The sequence below is a fragment of the Aedes albopictus genome, chromosome 1 (genome assembly GCF_035046485.1).
Source record: "Aedes albopictus strain Foshan chromosome 1, AalbF5, whole genome shotgun sequence".
In the NCBI taxonomy this organism is placed as follows: domain Eukaryota; kingdom Metazoa; phylum Arthropoda; class Insecta; order Diptera; family Culicidae; genus Aedes; species Aedes albopictus.
The window spans coordinates 282,503,367-282,521,061 of NC_085136.1; the positions used below are offsets into that span (position 1 = coordinate 282,503,367).

General features: G+C 46.7%; 1 protein-coding gene across 1 annotated transcript; it reads right to left on the reverse strand.

The window, feature by feature from the left end:
• Window positions 1-11,899: 11,899 nt before the first annotated feature.
• On the reverse strand, window positions 11,900-15,705 carry LOC134285670 (uncharacterized). Its single transcript, XM_062846910.1, has 3 exons — window positions 15,147-15,705; window positions 15,015-15,085; window positions 11,900-14,914 (listed from the first exon to the last, which is right to left on the reverse strand). The coding sequence occupies exon 3, from the start codon at window positions 13,812-13,814 to the stop codon at window positions 11,910-11,912; it is 1,905 nt and encodes a 634-aa protein (XP_062702894.1). The 5' UTR covers window positions 13,815-14,914; window positions 15,015-15,085; window positions 15,147-15,705; the 3' UTR covers window positions 11,900-11,909.
• Between the last annotated feature and the right edge of the window lie 1,990 nt (window positions 15,706-17,695).

A 17,695-nucleotide genomic window follows, 5' to 3' on the forward strand; every position in this document is an offset into this window, starting at 1 on the left:
AACGAAACGGAACGGAACGGCAAATTTCCAATGTATGGAGCTCCGTGCAGTTGCTCACAATGAGTGCGCAACGGCGTCAACGGCATTGTACTAAAACCTCGACTAAAACGCACTTTTTTTCAAAAATCTGGAAAATGCAGAACGGCAGAAACGGCAGAGAAGAACCAAAACATTGATTTTTCTTCTTTTTACCGTATTTTATGATTCGTGGGCAAGTTCGTGGGCTATGTTTACGTCAGAAGGAAGATCTAATTTTATGGTTAATCAATCAGAAATCTTTCAGGTTATCTACGGGTTCTCATCCAGAAAGAACTTCGAAAATAATATTACCAAATCATTCTTCAGGGAATATTTAAAGAATTCCTCCTGCAGTTCGTTCCTGGGCTCCTTCCGGGGTTTCTTCAGAAATTCCGGGTTTCTGCAGTGAAGAACAAAACATTTTTCCGAGTTTCATCTATGTTGGGAATATCAATTTCCTATCCCTTGTACTGGCAACCCCATCGGCCGACCCCTCGACAGTGAGCTGTCAACCACCGGAAATCAATAATACTTTGTCATTCCAAAAGTGTATCTACAAGAGAAAACATGTCTATCATTAAACCTCATTGAATTCGCTAGTTATCGGTTTTCTCTTAATTCGATTCCGCTACCACTGTCCGAATTCCCATTAGGTTATGGGCCCCGTGGATTCGCGAGTGCCGGGATCGAGTGTTTTTGCGTAGAAATGGAAAGAGAAGGTGAAATCGCGCGTGTTCCGCAGTTCGACGGTACGAACTACCCTTCGTGGAAGTTCCGTATGCAGGTGGTGCTAGAAGAGCACGAACTCGCCGAGTGCATAGAGACGGAGCTGGAAGAAGTGGATGATTACGTCGTGAAGCCGGAAGACACGAACGCGGTGAAGGGTGAAAAGGAGAAGGCGGCGGAAAAACGCAGAAAGAGAGATCGTCGCTGCAAGTCGCTCCTGATTGCTCGAATTCACGATAGCCAGCTCGAGTACATTCAGGACAAACCGACGCCGAGGGCGATCTGGCTTGCGCTGCAAAGAATTTTCGAGCGCAAGAGCATCGCGAGTCGGCTACACCTGAAAAAGAAGCTGTTGTCATTGCGTCACGACGGCGGCTGCCTGCAGGACCATTTTCTTGTGTTCGATCGAGTTGTGCGGGACTACAAAGCAACCGGTGCGGTGCTTGAAGACATTGACATAGTATGTCATTTGTTGTTGACGCTCGGGTCAGAATACGCGACGGTAGTGACGGCACTAGAAACAATGCCAGAAGAAAATTTGTCTCTCGACTTTGTGCGGTGCCGCTTATTGGATGAAGAAATAAAGCGGAAGAGTGCTGGTATTGATTCGGCAATGCCGAGAAGTGATGATGCCGCTTTCGCCGGTGCGAGTGCCGGGAAACAACAGAAGAAGAAGTGGAAGTGCTTTGGCTGTCACAAAGAAGGCCATAAAATTTCCGAATGCCCTGAGAAGAAAAACAAAAAGAGTGTTACAGTGAAAAACAGTGCGCATTATGGAAAGCGAGATGGAAAGGGCGAAGATGGTGTGTGTTTCGTGGTCGGTACGCAGGGATCCTCAACGCAACGAGTCAACTGGATCATCGATTCGGGATCATCGGAACACTTGACGAACGACCGGAGTCTGTTCGAGTGTTTGTCGCCGATGGAAGAGCCGATGAAGATTGCAGTTGCAAAGGAGGGTGAGTGCATTACGGCGATGCACCACGGCGAAGTGAAACTGACGTCCATCGTAAACGGTGAGTCCATTCCAATTACCCTTAAAAATGTCCTCTACATCCCGGAGGCAAGAGTGAATTTGCTCTCTGTGCGTAAGATGGAAACAGCTGGGTTGAAGATTATGTTCGCTGATAGGAAAGTGCGCGTTGAGCAAGGCTCGAGACTGATCGCGGTCGGATCGCGGCGCGGAAAACTGTATGAAATGAACTTTCGCCGAAAAAGTGAGAATGCAGTAAAATCGTCGTATTTTTGCGGTCGGGTCCCTAAAGAGCTTGAACTGTGGCATCGGCGGTATGGCCACTTGAGTGCCAAGAACTTGTCAGTGCTTATTCGAAACGATATGGTTTCCGGACTAGATGCCGGAACCGGGAAAAAGACTGATGTAACCGTATGTGATTCGTGCATCGCCGGGAAGCAGACTCGTGAACCGTTTTCCGCGCGCGAGGGCAGACAGTCCAAAGAAGTTTTGGAACTGGTTCACTCGGACGTCTGCGGGCCAGTGACGCCGGTGGGCATAAACGGGGAGAAGTATTTCGTCTCGTTTATTGACGACTGCAGCCGGTTCACTGTCATCTTTCTGATGCGTTCGAAGGACCAAGTCGCCGAAAAATTTCGAGAATACGAGGCGATCGCGAGTGCTAAGTTTGGCAGAGGGATATCCCGTTTCCGTTGCGATAATGGAGGGGAGTATAAAAGTCGAGCCTTCACTGACTTTTGTAAGCAAAAGGGGATCGTGATTGAGTGGACAGTGCCCTACACGCCAGAGCAAAATGGCACAAGTGAACGTATGAATAGAACGCTGGTTGAGAAGACGCGTTCTATGCTCGAAGACAGTGGTGTGAATAAGCGACTATGGGGTCCGGCAGTCCAAACCGCAGCGTTCTTGGCCAATCGTAGCCCCGCGAGTGCGATTGACTCTAAAAAGACTCCGTTTGAAATTTGGAATGGGCAAAAGCCAGACGTGAAGAGGCTTCGAGTGTTCGGCGCGGATGTGTACGTTCACATACCGAAAGAGTGTCGGAAGAAACTCGACGCGAAATCGTGGCGTGGAACATTCGTCGGGTATACCACAAACGGCTACCGGATTTGGAATCCTGTACGCAAGGAAATCGTTACCGCTCGGGACGTGATATTCGTGGAAGAAAAGGATCACAGTGTTCAACAAGTGAATGAAGATTCGGGAAACGACAAGCTTTGGATTCCGCGACTGGAAACCGACGACGAGGGTGCTCAGGATGATCAGCCAGAAGAAGATTCGGAAGTCGAAGAAACTGAGGAGGATAATTTTGATAGTGCCGACGAGCAGTTGGACGAACCTGCTGTGGAAGACGGAGTAGCTGATGAAGGACGAAGGCCTCAACGGCGGAGGGATGTTCCAAGGTGGCATGCGGATTACGAGCTCGACTATACTGGATTCGCTCTGAATGCTACTAGTTTCGTCGAGAATCTACCTGCTTCGCTGGCTGAAATGAGGAAGCGAGAGGATTGGCCGCATTGGGAGCAAGCTGTTCGCGAGGAAATGGACTCCTTAACCAAGAACGACACCTGGACGATGGCGAAGCTACCAGAAGGAAGGAAGCCGATTTCCTGTAAATGGGTGTTTAAAGTTAAACGATCCAATGATGGTGGAGCTGATCGCTACAAGGCGCGCCTAGTGGCGCGGGGCTTTTCGCAGAGACATGGCTTTGATTATTCAGAGACATACTCTCCGGTTGCCAAACTGGACACCATAAGAGCAGTTTTGGCAGTAGCGAACCAGGAGAGATGGCACATCCACCAAATGGATGTGCGCACCGCGTTCCTGAATGGAAAGATTACAGAAGAGATTTATATGACGCCTCCAGAGGGATACAAGCACAACAGCGGTTTGGTATGTCGCCTCAACCGTGCCCTTTATGGATTAAAACAGTCGTCTAGAGCTTGGAATCAGCGGTTCGATCAGTTCATGCAGGAGTTGGGATACAGAAGGAGCACTAACGATCCGTGCTTGTATGTGAAGGGATCCGGCAGTACATTGATAGTTCTCATCTTGTACGTCGACGATATCCTTGTTGCATCTCCCAATCTAGCGCTGGTGAAGGAAGTGAAACGTCGTTTCGTCGAGGAATTTGAAATGTCAGATGTTGGCGAGGTGAAGAACTTCCTGGGGATGAAGGTGGAACGTGACATCGAAGAACGAACACTAAAAATCAGCCAGCGGGGATTCTTGGAAAATCTACTTCGTCGATTCAACATGCAGGATTGCAAGCCCATCTCGACGCCGATAGAATGTCGGCTGCGTCTTGAACGAGGAAAACCAGGAGAACAGACGGATAAACCCTATCGTGAACTGGTCGGGTGTTTGATGTACGTGGCGTTAACATCACGACCCGATCTGTGTGTCGCAGCAAATTACTTTAGCCAGTTCCAGAGTTGCCCAACAGAACAGCACTGGATACATCTGAAGAGAGTATTGCGATATGTACGTGGGACGCTTGACCTCGGGCTGGTCTATAAGGGAAACGACGGAGCTCCGCCGTTAGAAGCTTACGCAGACGCGGACTGGGCGAACGACTTGATGGACAGGAAGTCGTTGTCGGGGTACGTTTTTCGGATTTTCGGGAATACCGTTTGTTGGCTGACCCGGAAACAGTCGACAATTTCTCTGTCCTCCACTGAGGCAGAACTTGTTTCGCTGAGTACAGCAGTTTGTCAAGGAACGTGGCTAATGCGAACGATGGAAGATCTGGGAATCCGAATGAGCAGTCCAATCAAGTACTTCGAGGACAACCAATCTACGATACGTGTTGCAGAAGACGAACGTGGAGTAGGGCGACTAAAACACGTCGATGTGAAGCATATGTTCGTGCGGAACGAGATTCAACAAGGACGTGTTGTTCTGGAGTACGTGCCAACGGCCGAGCAGCTGGCCGACATAATGACCAAAGGTTTGCCAGCCGGGGCTTTCCAGAAACATCGAGCGAACCTAGGATTGATGGGTTCCGTAAATTGAGCGGGGGTGTTGGGAATATCAATTTCCTATCCCTTGTACTGGCAACCCCATCGGCCGACCCCTCGACAGTGAGCTGTCAACCACCGGAAATCAATAATACTTTGTCATTCCAAAAGTGTATCTACAAGAGAAAACATGTCTATCATTAAACCTCATTGAATTCGCTAGTTATCGGTTTTCTCTTAATTCGATTCCGCTACCACTGTCCGAATTCCCATTAATCTAGTGGATCCTTCCCTGATTTAGCAGAGTTTCTTACCGGATTCGTCAAGGATTTCCTTTCGGTATTTTTCCAGTAAATACATACGGGAATCTAATGTGTTTTTTCCTTGATTTCTTCAGTAGACTCTTCAGGACTGCCTTCCAAAATTCCCCCAGGACCTCATTCCCGGATATCTCGATAAATTCCGCATTCCTACAGGAATTCTACCCGGGATAACTCCAGTTCTTGGGGCAAGACACTGTGCTGGAGAGTACATTTTCCTTCACAGAGTTGCTCAGAATTTTTCCGGATTGCTCCCGTTTTGCTTGAGTATTGCCTGATACTATCGCAAAAACAAAACAATATTGCCCGATATCCCGCTTTTCTAGCAGTTTTAGGGGTGTTTTTCGACAAATTTCGTCGATCATTGGTAAAAAGAGTTACTCAGAATTTCTCAGAGTTACTCTCGTTCGCACAGTGTCTTGCCCCTAGCTCCAGTTATTGTTTCCAAGATTTTCCCAAGGCATCCTTCCGGGATTCCTCTAGGTGATCCCTCCGGTATTTCCATGAGATTCTTCCAAGAAATCCTCCCAGGATTCTTTCCAAGATTTTTCCAAAACATTCTTCTGAGATTCCTTCAAATTTTCCCTCCGAAATTCCATGAAGTCCTTCCAGGATTTTCTCCTGGGAATCTTCAAAGATTTCATCTCGAGATTTCTCCAGGAGTTCCTCTCGAGTTTCCTCCAGGTAGTTCTCCCGAGATTCCTTCAGGAATTCCTCCCAAGATTTTTCCCGGATTTTTCCTCCCAGGATTCTTCCAGGAATTTCTACCATGGTTCCTCCGGAAATTCCTCCCGGGATTCCTTAAGAAACTCCTTCAGGGATTCCTTCATATTCTTTCCGAGATTCCTTCAGGAATTCCTTCCGCGATTCCTTCAGGAATTCCTTCCGAATTTCTTCAACAATCCCATCCAGTATTCATTTCCGGGATTGCTTCAGGCGAGGCTTCAGGAATGCTTTCCGGCATTCCTTCAGGAATTCTTTCCGTGATGCCATAAAGAATTCCTTCTGGAATTCCCTCCGGGATACCTTCAGGAATTGCTTCCGAGATACCTTCAAGAATTCCTTCCGAGATTCCTTCAGGAGTTCTTTTCGAGATTCCTTCAGATTTTCCTTCTAGGATTCCTTCCAAGAATTCCTTCCGTGATTCCTTCAGGAATTCCTCCCGGGATTCTTTCAAAATTTCCTTCAGGGATTCCTTCAATATTTCCTTCCAGGATTCCTTCCGAGATTCTTTCAGGAAATAATTACGAATTTCTTCAACAATTTGTAGCCTCTCGGCTGCTCAGGGGGGGAAAAAGGTGGGAATTTTGCCGATCTCAGGGTCGTCTCATTAATTAGTACCGCCTCTATCACTGCATCACCAGTCACTTACCTTCGGTGTGGGAGTTTATCTGTTATTTTCCCTGACAGCTGAATGGTAAACAGACCATTAGAAGGACCGAAGCGAAATGAATCAAGGTGAAGTCAAATTTTATAGCAACTTATCGAGCAGTAGGGTTGAAGACCACTTGTGGGTACGGAAAAGAAAGTGGTGTATATACAAGCAGGGAGTGCGTTGGCTAAATAAGGCTAAAGGCCAATTGAGCTTACATATCTAGGTTTTATTGACCCATTTTAGGGACGATTTGGGTGTTGTTGAGAGACGGTTACATGGTACTTGCCGTTTTGATCTGGCGGTCGTTGCCGATCGTTGTGGATCCACGGGTGACTCGGGGAGGAATGGCTATCTCCAATGGAACACCAGGGCCATTCACAGTTAGGCCTTGGCCGGACCTGGGCCTGGGCGGTGGTGGCGGCGATAGGCGGTTTGGACGGTTGCAGGGATGGGTCCCCTCACAGCGGTGTAGCGTTGTACCTTGCTGGGTGGACTAGGGCCCGCCAGCTGGGCTACGGTTGATCCTGGGCCGATCGATGGCCTTGGAATCGTTGGGGATGACCAACGTAAACCCACGCCGGGGTGTTGGCTGGTGCCGATGAAGTGGCAGTGGATTCTCTTTCCGCGGGACTCACACGGTGATGGCGAGTGCTTGGTTGAAGATGGCCGCCGAACTATCCCAATGGCCGACCTCCAAAATGGCGCAACGGGGTGGCACTTTCGTTGCACGTTTGCAAGGGTGAACCGGCGTTACCGGCGTTTGTTCTCTCGGCCGCTGACCAAGTGTCCTGGCGTTCACTGGTGGTGAAAAGAAATCCTCCGGGCTTAGCCACAGGAGTGTGGGTGAAAAGAAAAGGCCCGAATCTGGACCTAATCCATGTGATTAGTACCATTCCGTCTCTCATATATACATAACACCTTTTTTTACAAATGTTCAGTTTAGCATTAGATTTCATACAAATTGATTTACCTTTTCTTCTTGCTTCTCCTTATACAGCGGTGTAGTTTTAGGTTTTCACTTGAACTCGAATCTGTCAAAATCTATTTAACAAATTTTTCATTTAAAAACTAACAAATTAACTATAGGATATCTTCTACTAACCGTACTAATACTTTTCTAACACTAACTCTTCAAACTTTTAGATTTAACCACAAAAAGCACTAACTACTTAAATATACACCACGCGGTTTCTATAAAAAACTTTAGTTGGGACACTCTAGCGCGCACTACTGGTTTCTCCGAGAGTCGGACGGCAAAGAGGATGAATCCCCTTGATTCGGTAGTATCTACCCCGGCCTATCCAATAAGAAGTCCGACGAAGGGCCGAAGTTTGACAGTGACACTTCGTCGTGTCTGTCACCCACTATGCGCAGGGTCTTTATTAGGTCAACACAAGTCGTAACGCCTTATGTTTTTGCTCAAACCACAGTCCGGACCGTACCAGGGAGAGCGATTGAGACGTGTACTAATTAATTGTAGATGACGTTGTCGAATCTTTTATTTTTGAGTATAGACAGCGGGGTTTACGCCACCAGTAAGGCTCTCTATTTGTTTTGTAGGTAAAGGAATGGGTAAAAGGGGCTTACTGGCAGGTCATGGAAAGACATGGGAAACTTACGGCAGAGCCGGCAAGCTATAAATTGGGACCAACGGTTACAAATACCCCTCCATCCCAGTGAAAAAAATGAATGAAACCATTCATTTTTACTAAGCATGGGGTTCTCCATTGAAACAAAAACAAATCAACATAAAATTGATTTTGATTTTTCAAAATTAATTATGTTGTACTAATATTCGGCAACACTGCCAACGCGTTACTCTTTTCCATTAATGGTAGATTTGCGTTACGATGTCTTTAACCAACACACAAGCACAAGAACTGTCAAACGAAAATAGAAAACAACCAAAACAAAACTGAACGAGAAATGTGAAATACAACACAATCGATACGGTCGTGATTATCGTGAAAAGCGGTGATGAATATTAAAGGTAGGTAGTGAAAACTATCTCTACTTGGTTGTGAATGGGTTCCTTTTCTGCGTGTTCCTCTTATAGAGTGCGCGCGACTAACAGGAGCTGCTGGAAATATCAGTTATGGTACCTTTGTTTATTTTGTTTTACAGCCTGTTTCGAGGAGCAATCAAAGAAGGGAGCTATTCAAGGCGAAAACACCGGTAAGTAAAATTAGAAAATTGAACTACGTATTTGAATGAAATGTTCTGGCTTGCGATTGTAGTGACTAATGTTTTGATTTGTTACAGGTGTAACTAAATGATGTTCAGCTTCGGCCGCAGCTAAACGGAAGGAAAGTTTTTGATACGTATCGTTAAAATGTTAAGCTAATGAATGCTCTTGTATTTTGGGTTTTCTTTTCAGTTTTCCCCGGGTTTCAGGTCAGCAGCGGAGAAAACGCCGATGGATTTCCCATTTCCATCCGCCAGCTCGTAAGCAGAGGTACCTACACGAGCAACCACAGTGCACGGAAGGTAGCACGGACCCAACTTGGCATTGTAATTGTGGGCGGCGGAAGATTGGCGAAAGTTGCGTTTATAAACTTTCTGCCCTACCGTGTACACAGGTGCGAATGTTTTGTGACGTAGATTGTAAAGTTTTGAATTTTTGTCGAATTGTTTTTTCAGGTTTTTAAGGACGAGTTCGTGAATAAAGTCATCGATTTGAAGTTTCTTTTCGATTCTTTCTCCATCCGAAAGTTCTGTGGTGTCACGATCGACACGGTGTTCATCTCCTCGGCTCACAATTTCGTGGCCGAACAAAATCCTATACGGACTGAAACCGGTGGATCCATGGGGAGTGTTGTTAAGGACATATTCTATTTCGGAAACTCTGGTGTCCCATAGTTTCTGGTTTGACCTAGCGTAGGTTCTTATACACGCATTGATGGTGCGATTAAGGCGCTCCACGGGGTTGGATTGGCTGTGATGCCGTGGGTTTGTCCAGTGCTGCACCTGAAACTTTTGCAGAAGTTCTTTGAAATCAGAAGACAGAAACGTGGACGCATTATCGGATATGAGGAATTCTGGCGTGGAATACCGCCGAAACCAGCAGTTTTCCAGTATTTCGCAAACTTGGGGTGCTGTTATCTTCCGTACTGGGACGAGTAAACAGAATTTGGAAAAAATGTCCATTATTACGAGTAAATGCGCTTTCCCGGTTTTGCTCCTGGGTAGGGATTGAATGAAATCGACGGCCACGATCTGGAACGGTTTAGTGGCCAATCTTGGGTTGCCAACTACCGGATTTTGCGAACGATTTGGCGGTTTGCTCTCAAGGCACGCCGAGCATTTCCGAATATGTGAACGTACATCCTGTCCTAAATTTGGCCAATAGTATTTTTTCTTCACTTTCGCTATGGTTTTATCAGACCCTAGGTGAAGGGCATCATCGTGCTCTTCGACCAGTATGTTTTCTCGCATATCTTTGGGTACACAGACTTTCCACTCAAAGTGGTAGTCTAGAGCGTCTCCTTGAGTCGAAACAAATTTCTTCAGGGTCCCGTTCTCCACCCTAAAGTCCTTGTACTTTTCAGGTTCCTCAAGTACCTTATTGAACATTCTAGCATACCAATCGTCCCCCTGTCTATGTAGCGATAGAACTTCAACGGCCCTTGACAAGGTATCAGGCACCACGTTGTCGATGCCGCGGCGGTGCTTGATGACCATATCGTGGCGTTGGAGTTCTATGCTCCATCGACAGAGACGAGAAGAGGTGCGCCAGCTACTCCTAAGGATGTACGTGAGGGCTGAAGCATCGGTTATGACCGTGAACTTTGATCCCTCTACATAACATCGAAATTTCTCGACGGATTTCAGGACAGCGAGTGCTTCCTTCTCCGTGGCGCAGTAACGTTGTTCTGGGCCAGTTAATTTCTGTGAGTAGTAGGAAATGGGTTGCTCTATCCCGTCTACGTCTTGCGTAAGGACACCGGCGATGGCCGTGTCACTGGCATCGCAGTGGATACAAAACGGCTTGTTGAAGTTAGGGTTTGTGAGTAATGGGGCACTAATCAGTAGTTCTTTAATCGCTACGAAAGACTTCTCGGCCGATTCGTTCCATCGGACGGATTTGGGCTTATCCTTCAGCAGGTCGGTAAGGGCCCGGACTACCTCGCTATAGTTGGCTATAAAGCGTCGGTAGTAGTTACACATACCAAGAAAACGCCGTAAGGCGCGAATGCTGGTGGGGCGTTCAATATTCACGATTGCTTCCACCCGATCGGGGTTGGGTTTCAGGCCCGTGTTGGTCAAAATATATCCCAGGTAGGGAAGTTCCGAGACGCAAAATCGAGATTTTTGTAAATTTATCGACAAATTTGCTCTATTAAGCCGAGCTGCCACTTCTCTGAGCAACATGAGGTGCTCTTCGAACGACTCGCTTAGGACGATTATGTCGTCCAGATACACAAAGACTTTTGGTTCTAGTTCACCCGCACCCAGGACACGGTCCATTAGCCGGGACAGCGTAGCGGGGCTATTTACCAACCCAAAAGGCATGCGGGTGAACTGGAACAATCCACGGCCTAGAACGGAAAAAGCGGTGAATTTCTTGGACTTGGGATGGAGCGGAATTTGTAAAAATGCCTTTGACAAATCGATTGTCGAAATATATTTACACGGTCCTACTCTGCTGAGAATCCTATCGGCGTGAGGCAACGGGTAAGAATCCCGCAAGGTTCGCTCGTTTAACTTGCGAGCATCGAGGCATAATCGTACAGTGTCGTCCGGCTTGTCTACAGGGACTAATCTCAACGCCCAATGGCTGTATGAGCGCTCAATTATGCCCGCTTCGAGCATATTGTCCAGCTCTTGGTTAATTTGCTCCTGACGTTTCGGGGACGTAGGGAAAGGGTTTATACGGACCGGTGCCAACTGTTTAGTCTCATCGGTCAACTCAATGCGGTGGGTAATTAGAGGCGTAGTGTCTAACTGACCCTCGACAGCTACTTTGAACAGGCTCTTGACCTCTTCCAGTTCGCATAGCTGTGCTTCTGTTAGAGGCCTGTCCTCCGGGGCGAGTTCTAATTCTTCTGCGGCTACTTTTTGGACCGCAGGAACGATTCCGAAAGAATTCCAAAAATCGGTCCCTAACAGTAGACGTCTTTTTAGCTGTGGAACGACTAAAGTAGAAATAAGCTTGGTTTGCCCATTAAAGTTCATTGGGAGATTAACATACCCCGTTACCTCCAGCTTCTGTCCACTGGCCGTGACCAGGTCCACATTCGCCGGGAAAATTTTCAGTTTACAGGACTTGATGAGTTTCAAAGAGCCTATTCCCAAAATGCTTCGGTGTGCTCCGCTATCGAGAAGGCCTACTATGGGAATATCGAAAACGGAAATTTGAACAAACGGACGGTTGTCGTCTTCCACCCGAACGAAAAGTTCTTCGAGATGGGATTCGGTGGGTTCATCGTATTCGGAGGGTTGAACTTGGTTGTAACCTGATTGAGAAAGCTGGACTTTAATTGGGGTTGTAGAGGGATTTTCGGAATTAGTGTGACTGCTCTGCCCTCTCAGGCAGTCTACCGAAAGTTTTTTTCGCAGTAGGGACAATTTTTGGTTTCCACCTCGTGTAACCCACACCTGAGACAAAATTTGTATCTATATTGGGTACACTCTGAATGGTGATGGCCTTGTCTTCGACAATTGAAACAGGTTCCTTCTGTAGGAGGGACATATCTATCTAACCACGCCGAGTTTGTTCTAGGGTTATCGGTTTTCTTTTGTTCTGGCTTAGCACTTTTAGGATTTTCGCGCGGCGGTTTCTTCGGGGTTCGATCTTCATCCGAGGCCTCTTTGGACGAGCGGTAAAAACTTCGGGATTTGAACGTTTTGTTTTGATCTTCGACTGTATGTTTAGGTTTTCTTGGCGGTTCACGGCTTACTTCATTCACCTGAGTTCTATTTCGCGTCGCATTTTGATCCTGAGTGTTTGGGGCGTATTTGTACCAGTAGGTAGCATCTAGCTGCCTCCCAAACCTTTTCAGGTCCGCTAAATTATCAATGTTCGACGCGACCGCGTGACCCTTATAGTCCGACCGAAGGTTACGATTGATAATTTCGAACTTCTTCCCTTCCGAAATCGGCTTCGTGAGGGAGTTGAATATCTTCTGCATTTCTGAGAAGTAGTCCGTAAAACGCTCTTTGGGCCCTTGCTTTCGCGATATAGCTTTAATCTCGGTCACGTGATCGTGATCGGGACTAAGAAACTCACGTTTGAGTTCCGCTACGAGTTCGTTCCAATTGGCGAAGTCTTCGTTTTCCACGCCCGACATATACCACGATTTGGCCTGATCTTTGAACAGGTAAATTGCGGATCGAAACAATTCGCGCTTTGACACGTTCTCCGATTTGGCGTAAAACTCGACCTCTCTGAGGAACTTCATGAGATTCTGACCATTGTCTTTACCGTCATACCGGATATTCCACTCGGAAACCGGCCTGTACTTCTGCGATACGCGACGACTACGATTCTTCCTGCGGTTTGACACCGGAGGATCCGACGACGAGGTAGAGCTTTCTGAATCGGACTCCGCAACTGAATCCGATGTCTCCGCCTGCTGACTAGGCTTCGACTTCGACTTTTTGCTCAATGAGAATTTACGAATGACTTTTTCCGAACGACTCGCGTTTGGGCTCTCGACTTGGCGTTGCCTTCCATAGGCATCCGGAGGGAAGCCGAAAGGATATAACGCGGAGAGCGCTCCCGTGAGTGCTCCTAAATCTACCCCGGGTGTCTGCTTCACCGATAGCAGTTCGCGACGTTTTGAATGATTCGAAGGACCAGCGGCTCCTTCGGCGGCTAACGAATCTTCACTGTCCTCCTTAGAAGATTCCTGCACCCCCCGCTCTACGTTTTTGGAACCTTTCTGGCCTGTCTTCTTCGCCTTATTTGAAATATTCTCATTGTCCTCTGAACCCTGCCTCATACTCGTAACAGAGCGAGCGATTTCTTGCAACACCTCCTGTCTAACAGTTTCTAATGGAGAAAAAATCGAAAAATGAGTGTTCATCAGTCCTCGTATCGCTCCAACGAGCTCATCGCAGTCGGACAAGTCTTCGTCTGACTCAGCATATTCCTGAGCGCGGCGAACACGGGCAAAGTAATGAACCAACCGTGACTTCAAACTATCTTTCAGTCCTTCAAACCGTACCACATTTTCGAGATAACTTCGAATTTGGTTAACATTCGCATCTATCACTTTAATTTCCGCATCTACTGACACTTTGCACCTAAGAAAATCGATGTCAATGTTGGGCATATCCTTCTCTTCCTTCAGCCGATCCCTAAGCCTTCGCTGGATGGCCGATCTAGACTCGGTGGATTCAAACTGTACTGCTCTGATCGCTAATTCGTGTTCAATTTCATGCTTTTCCAAATGATGAACCATCAAACGCTTGTATTGTATTTCAAATTCCACATCCATGTTGTTCAATCAACTTGTTCGTTTGGAGAACGAAATTGTCAAAACAAAAGTTGTTTACCTCCTTCTGCTAAGGGTGGTGAAAGTTTGACGATAGCTAATATTTTTCGTTGGGCGCCAATTTGTAGCCTCTCGGCTGCTCAGGGGGGGAAAAAGGTGGGAATTTTGCCGATCTCAGGGTCGTCTCATTAATTAGTACCGCCTCTATCACTGCATCACCAGTCACTTACCTTCGGTGTGGGAGTTTATCTGTTATTTTCCCTGACAGCTGAATGGTAAACAGACCATTAGAAGGACCGAAGCGAAATGAATCAAGGTGAAGTCAAATTTTATAGCAACTTATCGAGCAGTAGGGTTGAAGACCACTTGTGGGTACGGAAAAGAAAGTGGTGTATATACAAGCAGGGAGTGCGTTGGCTAAATAAGGCTAAAGGCCAATTGAGCTTACATATCTAGGTTTTATTGACCCATTTTAGGGACGATTTGGGTGTTGTTGAGAGACGGTTACATGGTACTTGCCGTTTTGATCTGGCGGTCGTTGCCGATCGTTGTGGATCCACGGGTGACTCGGGGAGGAATGGCTATCTCCAATGGAACACCAGGGCCATTCACAGTTAGGCCTTGGCCGGACCTGGGCCTGGGCGGTGGTGGCGGCGATAGGCGGTTTGGACGGTTGCAGGGATGGGTCCCCTCACAGCGGTGTAGCGTTGTACCTTGCTGGGTGGACTAGGGCCCGCCAGCTGGGCTACGGTTGATCCTGGGCCGATCGATGGCCTTGGAATCGTTGGGGATGACCAACGTAAACCCACGCCGGGGTGTTGGCTGGTGCCGATGAAGTGGCAGTGGATTCTCTTTCCGCGGGACTCACACGGTGATGGCGAGTGCTTGGTTGAAGATGGCCGCCGAACTATCCCAATGGCCGACCTCCAAAATGGCGCAACGGGGTGGCACTTTCGTTGCACGTTTGCAAGGGTGAACCGGCGTTACCGGCGTTTGTTCTCTCGGCCGCTGACCAAGTGTCCTGGCGTTCACTGGTGGTGAAAAGAAATCCTCCGGGCTTAGCCACAGGAGTGTGGGTGAAAAGAAAAGGCCCGAATCTGGACCTAATCCATGTGATTAGTACCATTCCGTCTCTCATATATACATAACACCTTTTTTTACAAATGTTCAGTTTAGCATTAGATTTCATACAAATTGATTTACCTTTTCTTCTTGCTTCTCCTTATACAGCGGTGTAGTTTTAGGTTTTCACTTGAACTCGAATCTGTCAAAATCTATTTAACAAATTTTTCATTTAAAAACTAACAAATTAACTATAGGATATCTTCTACTAACCGTACTAATACTTTTCTAACACTAACTCTTCAAACTTTTAGATTTAACCACAAAAAGCACTAACTACTTAAATATACACCACGCGGTTTCTATAAAAAACTTTAGTTGGGACACTCTAGCGCGCACTACTGGTTTCTCCGAGAGTCGGACGGCAAAGAGGATGAATCCCCTTGATTCGGTAGTATCTACCCCGGCCTATCCAATAAGAAGTCCGACGAAGGGCCGAAGTTTGACAGTGACACTTCGTCGTGTCTGTCACCCACTATGCGCAGGGTCTTTATTAGGTCAACACAAGTCGTAACGCCTTATGTTTTTGCTCAAACCACAGTCCGGACCGTACCAGGGAGAGCGATTGAGACGTGTACTAATTAATTGTAGATGACGTTGTCGAATCTTTTATTTTTGAGTATAGACAGCGGGGTTTACGCCACCAGTAAGGCTCTCTATTTGTTTTGTAGGTAAAGGAATGGGTAAAAGGGGCTTACTGGCAGGTCATGGAAAGACATGGGAAACTTACGGCAGAGCCGGCAAGCTATAAATTGGGACCAACGGTTACAAATTTCTTCCAGTATTCCTTTCCGGGATTTTTTCAGGAATTCCTACCAGGACTCCATCAGGATTTCTTCCCAGGAATTCTTCAGAAACTCCTTCCGGGATTTCTTTAGGAATTCCTTCCAAGGTTCCTTCAGGAATTCCTCCCATGATTTCTTCAGGAATTCTTCCCAGGAATCTTACAGAAATTCCTCCCAGGAATTCGTTCCGAATATCTTCAACAATTCCTTCCAGTATTACTTTCCGGGATACCTTCAGGAATTCCTTCCGGGATTCCTTCGAAAATTCGTTCCGAGATTCCTTCAGGAATTCCTTCCGAGATTCATTCAGGAATTCCATCCGGGATTGCTTCAGAAATTCTCCCGAATTTCTTCAATAATTCCATTCAGTATTCATTTCCGGGATTCCTTCAGGAATTCCTTCCGGCATTCCTTCAGGAATTCCTTCCGAGATTCCTTCAGGAATTCTTTTCATGATTCCATATTCTTTCAGGAACTCCTTCCGGGATACCTTCAGGAATTCCTTAAGAGATATATTCACGAATTCCTTCCGGGATACCTTCAGGAATTCCTCCGGGATACCTTCCAAGATTCCTTCAGGTTTTCCATCTGGGATTCCTTCAGGAATTCCTCCCGGGATTCCTTCAGAAACTCCTTCAGCTATTCCTTCAAAATTTCCTTCAGGGATTCCTTCAAAGTTTTCTTCCAGGATTCCTTCCGAGATTCTTTCAGGAATTCTTTCCGAGAATCATTCAGCAATTCCTTTCCGGGATTCTTTCAGGAATTCCTTCCGAGAATCCTTCAGCAATTCCTTTCAAGATTCCTTCAGGAATTCCTACCGGGATTCCATCAGGAATTATTCCCAGGAATCCTTCAGGAATTCCTCCCAGGAATCCTTCAGGAATTCCTCCGGGATTTCTTCTGGTATTTCTTCCAAGATTCCTTCAGGAAGTCTTTCCGAGATTCCTTCAGGTTTTCCTTCAGGAATTCCTTCCGTGATTCCTTCAGGAATTCCTTCCGTGATTCCTTCAGGAATTCCTAGCGGGATTCCATCAGGAATTCTTTCCAGGAATTTCATCCAAGATTCCTTCAGGAATTCGTTCTGGGATTCCTTCAGGAATTCCTCCCAAGATTCCTTCAGAAAATCCTTCCAGTAATTCATTCCGAATATCTTCAACAATTCCTTCCAGTATTCCTTTCCGGGATTTCTTCAGGGATTCCTTCCGATATTCATTCAGGAATTCCATCCGGGATTGCTTCAGAAATTCCTTCCGAATTATTTCAACAATTTCATACAGAATTAATTTCCGGGATTCCTTCAGGAATTCGTTCCGGCATTCCTTCAGAAATTCCTTCCAAAATTCCCTCAGGAATTCCTTCCGAGATTCCTTCTGAAATTCTTCCCGAGATTCCATCTTTCAGGAATTCGTTCCGGGATTCCTTCAGTTATTCCTTCCGAAAATCCTTCAAGAATTCTTCCCGAGATCCCTTCAGTAATACCTCCCTGGAATCCATCAGGAATTCCATCATGGATTCTTTAAGGAATTCGTTCCGGGAATCCTTCAGGAATTCCTCTCGGGAATCCTTCTGGAATTCCTCCCAGGAATCCTTGAGAAATTCTTCCCAGGAATCCTTCAAAAATTCGTTCCAGGAATTCCTTCCGGGATTCCTTCGGGGTTTTCTTCAGGAGTTTGTTCTGGGGTTCCTTCAGGAGTCCCTTCTGAGGTTCCTCCAGGAGCTAGAGTATAGTAGTATAGTAGAAGGAACTCCTGAAGGAATTCCGGGGGAACTCCTGGTGGAATCCCAGAGAAAACTCCTGCAGGAATCCTGGAAGGAACTTCTGGAGGAATCTCGGAAGGAACTTCTGGGGGAATCTCGGAAGGAGGGAATCTCGGAAGGAGGAATCCCAGAAATAACCCCTAGGAATGTCTCATAGCGGTCACCTGGAAAAACCTCAGAATGAATTCCAGGTGAAATAACCGAATGCGAATTTGCACG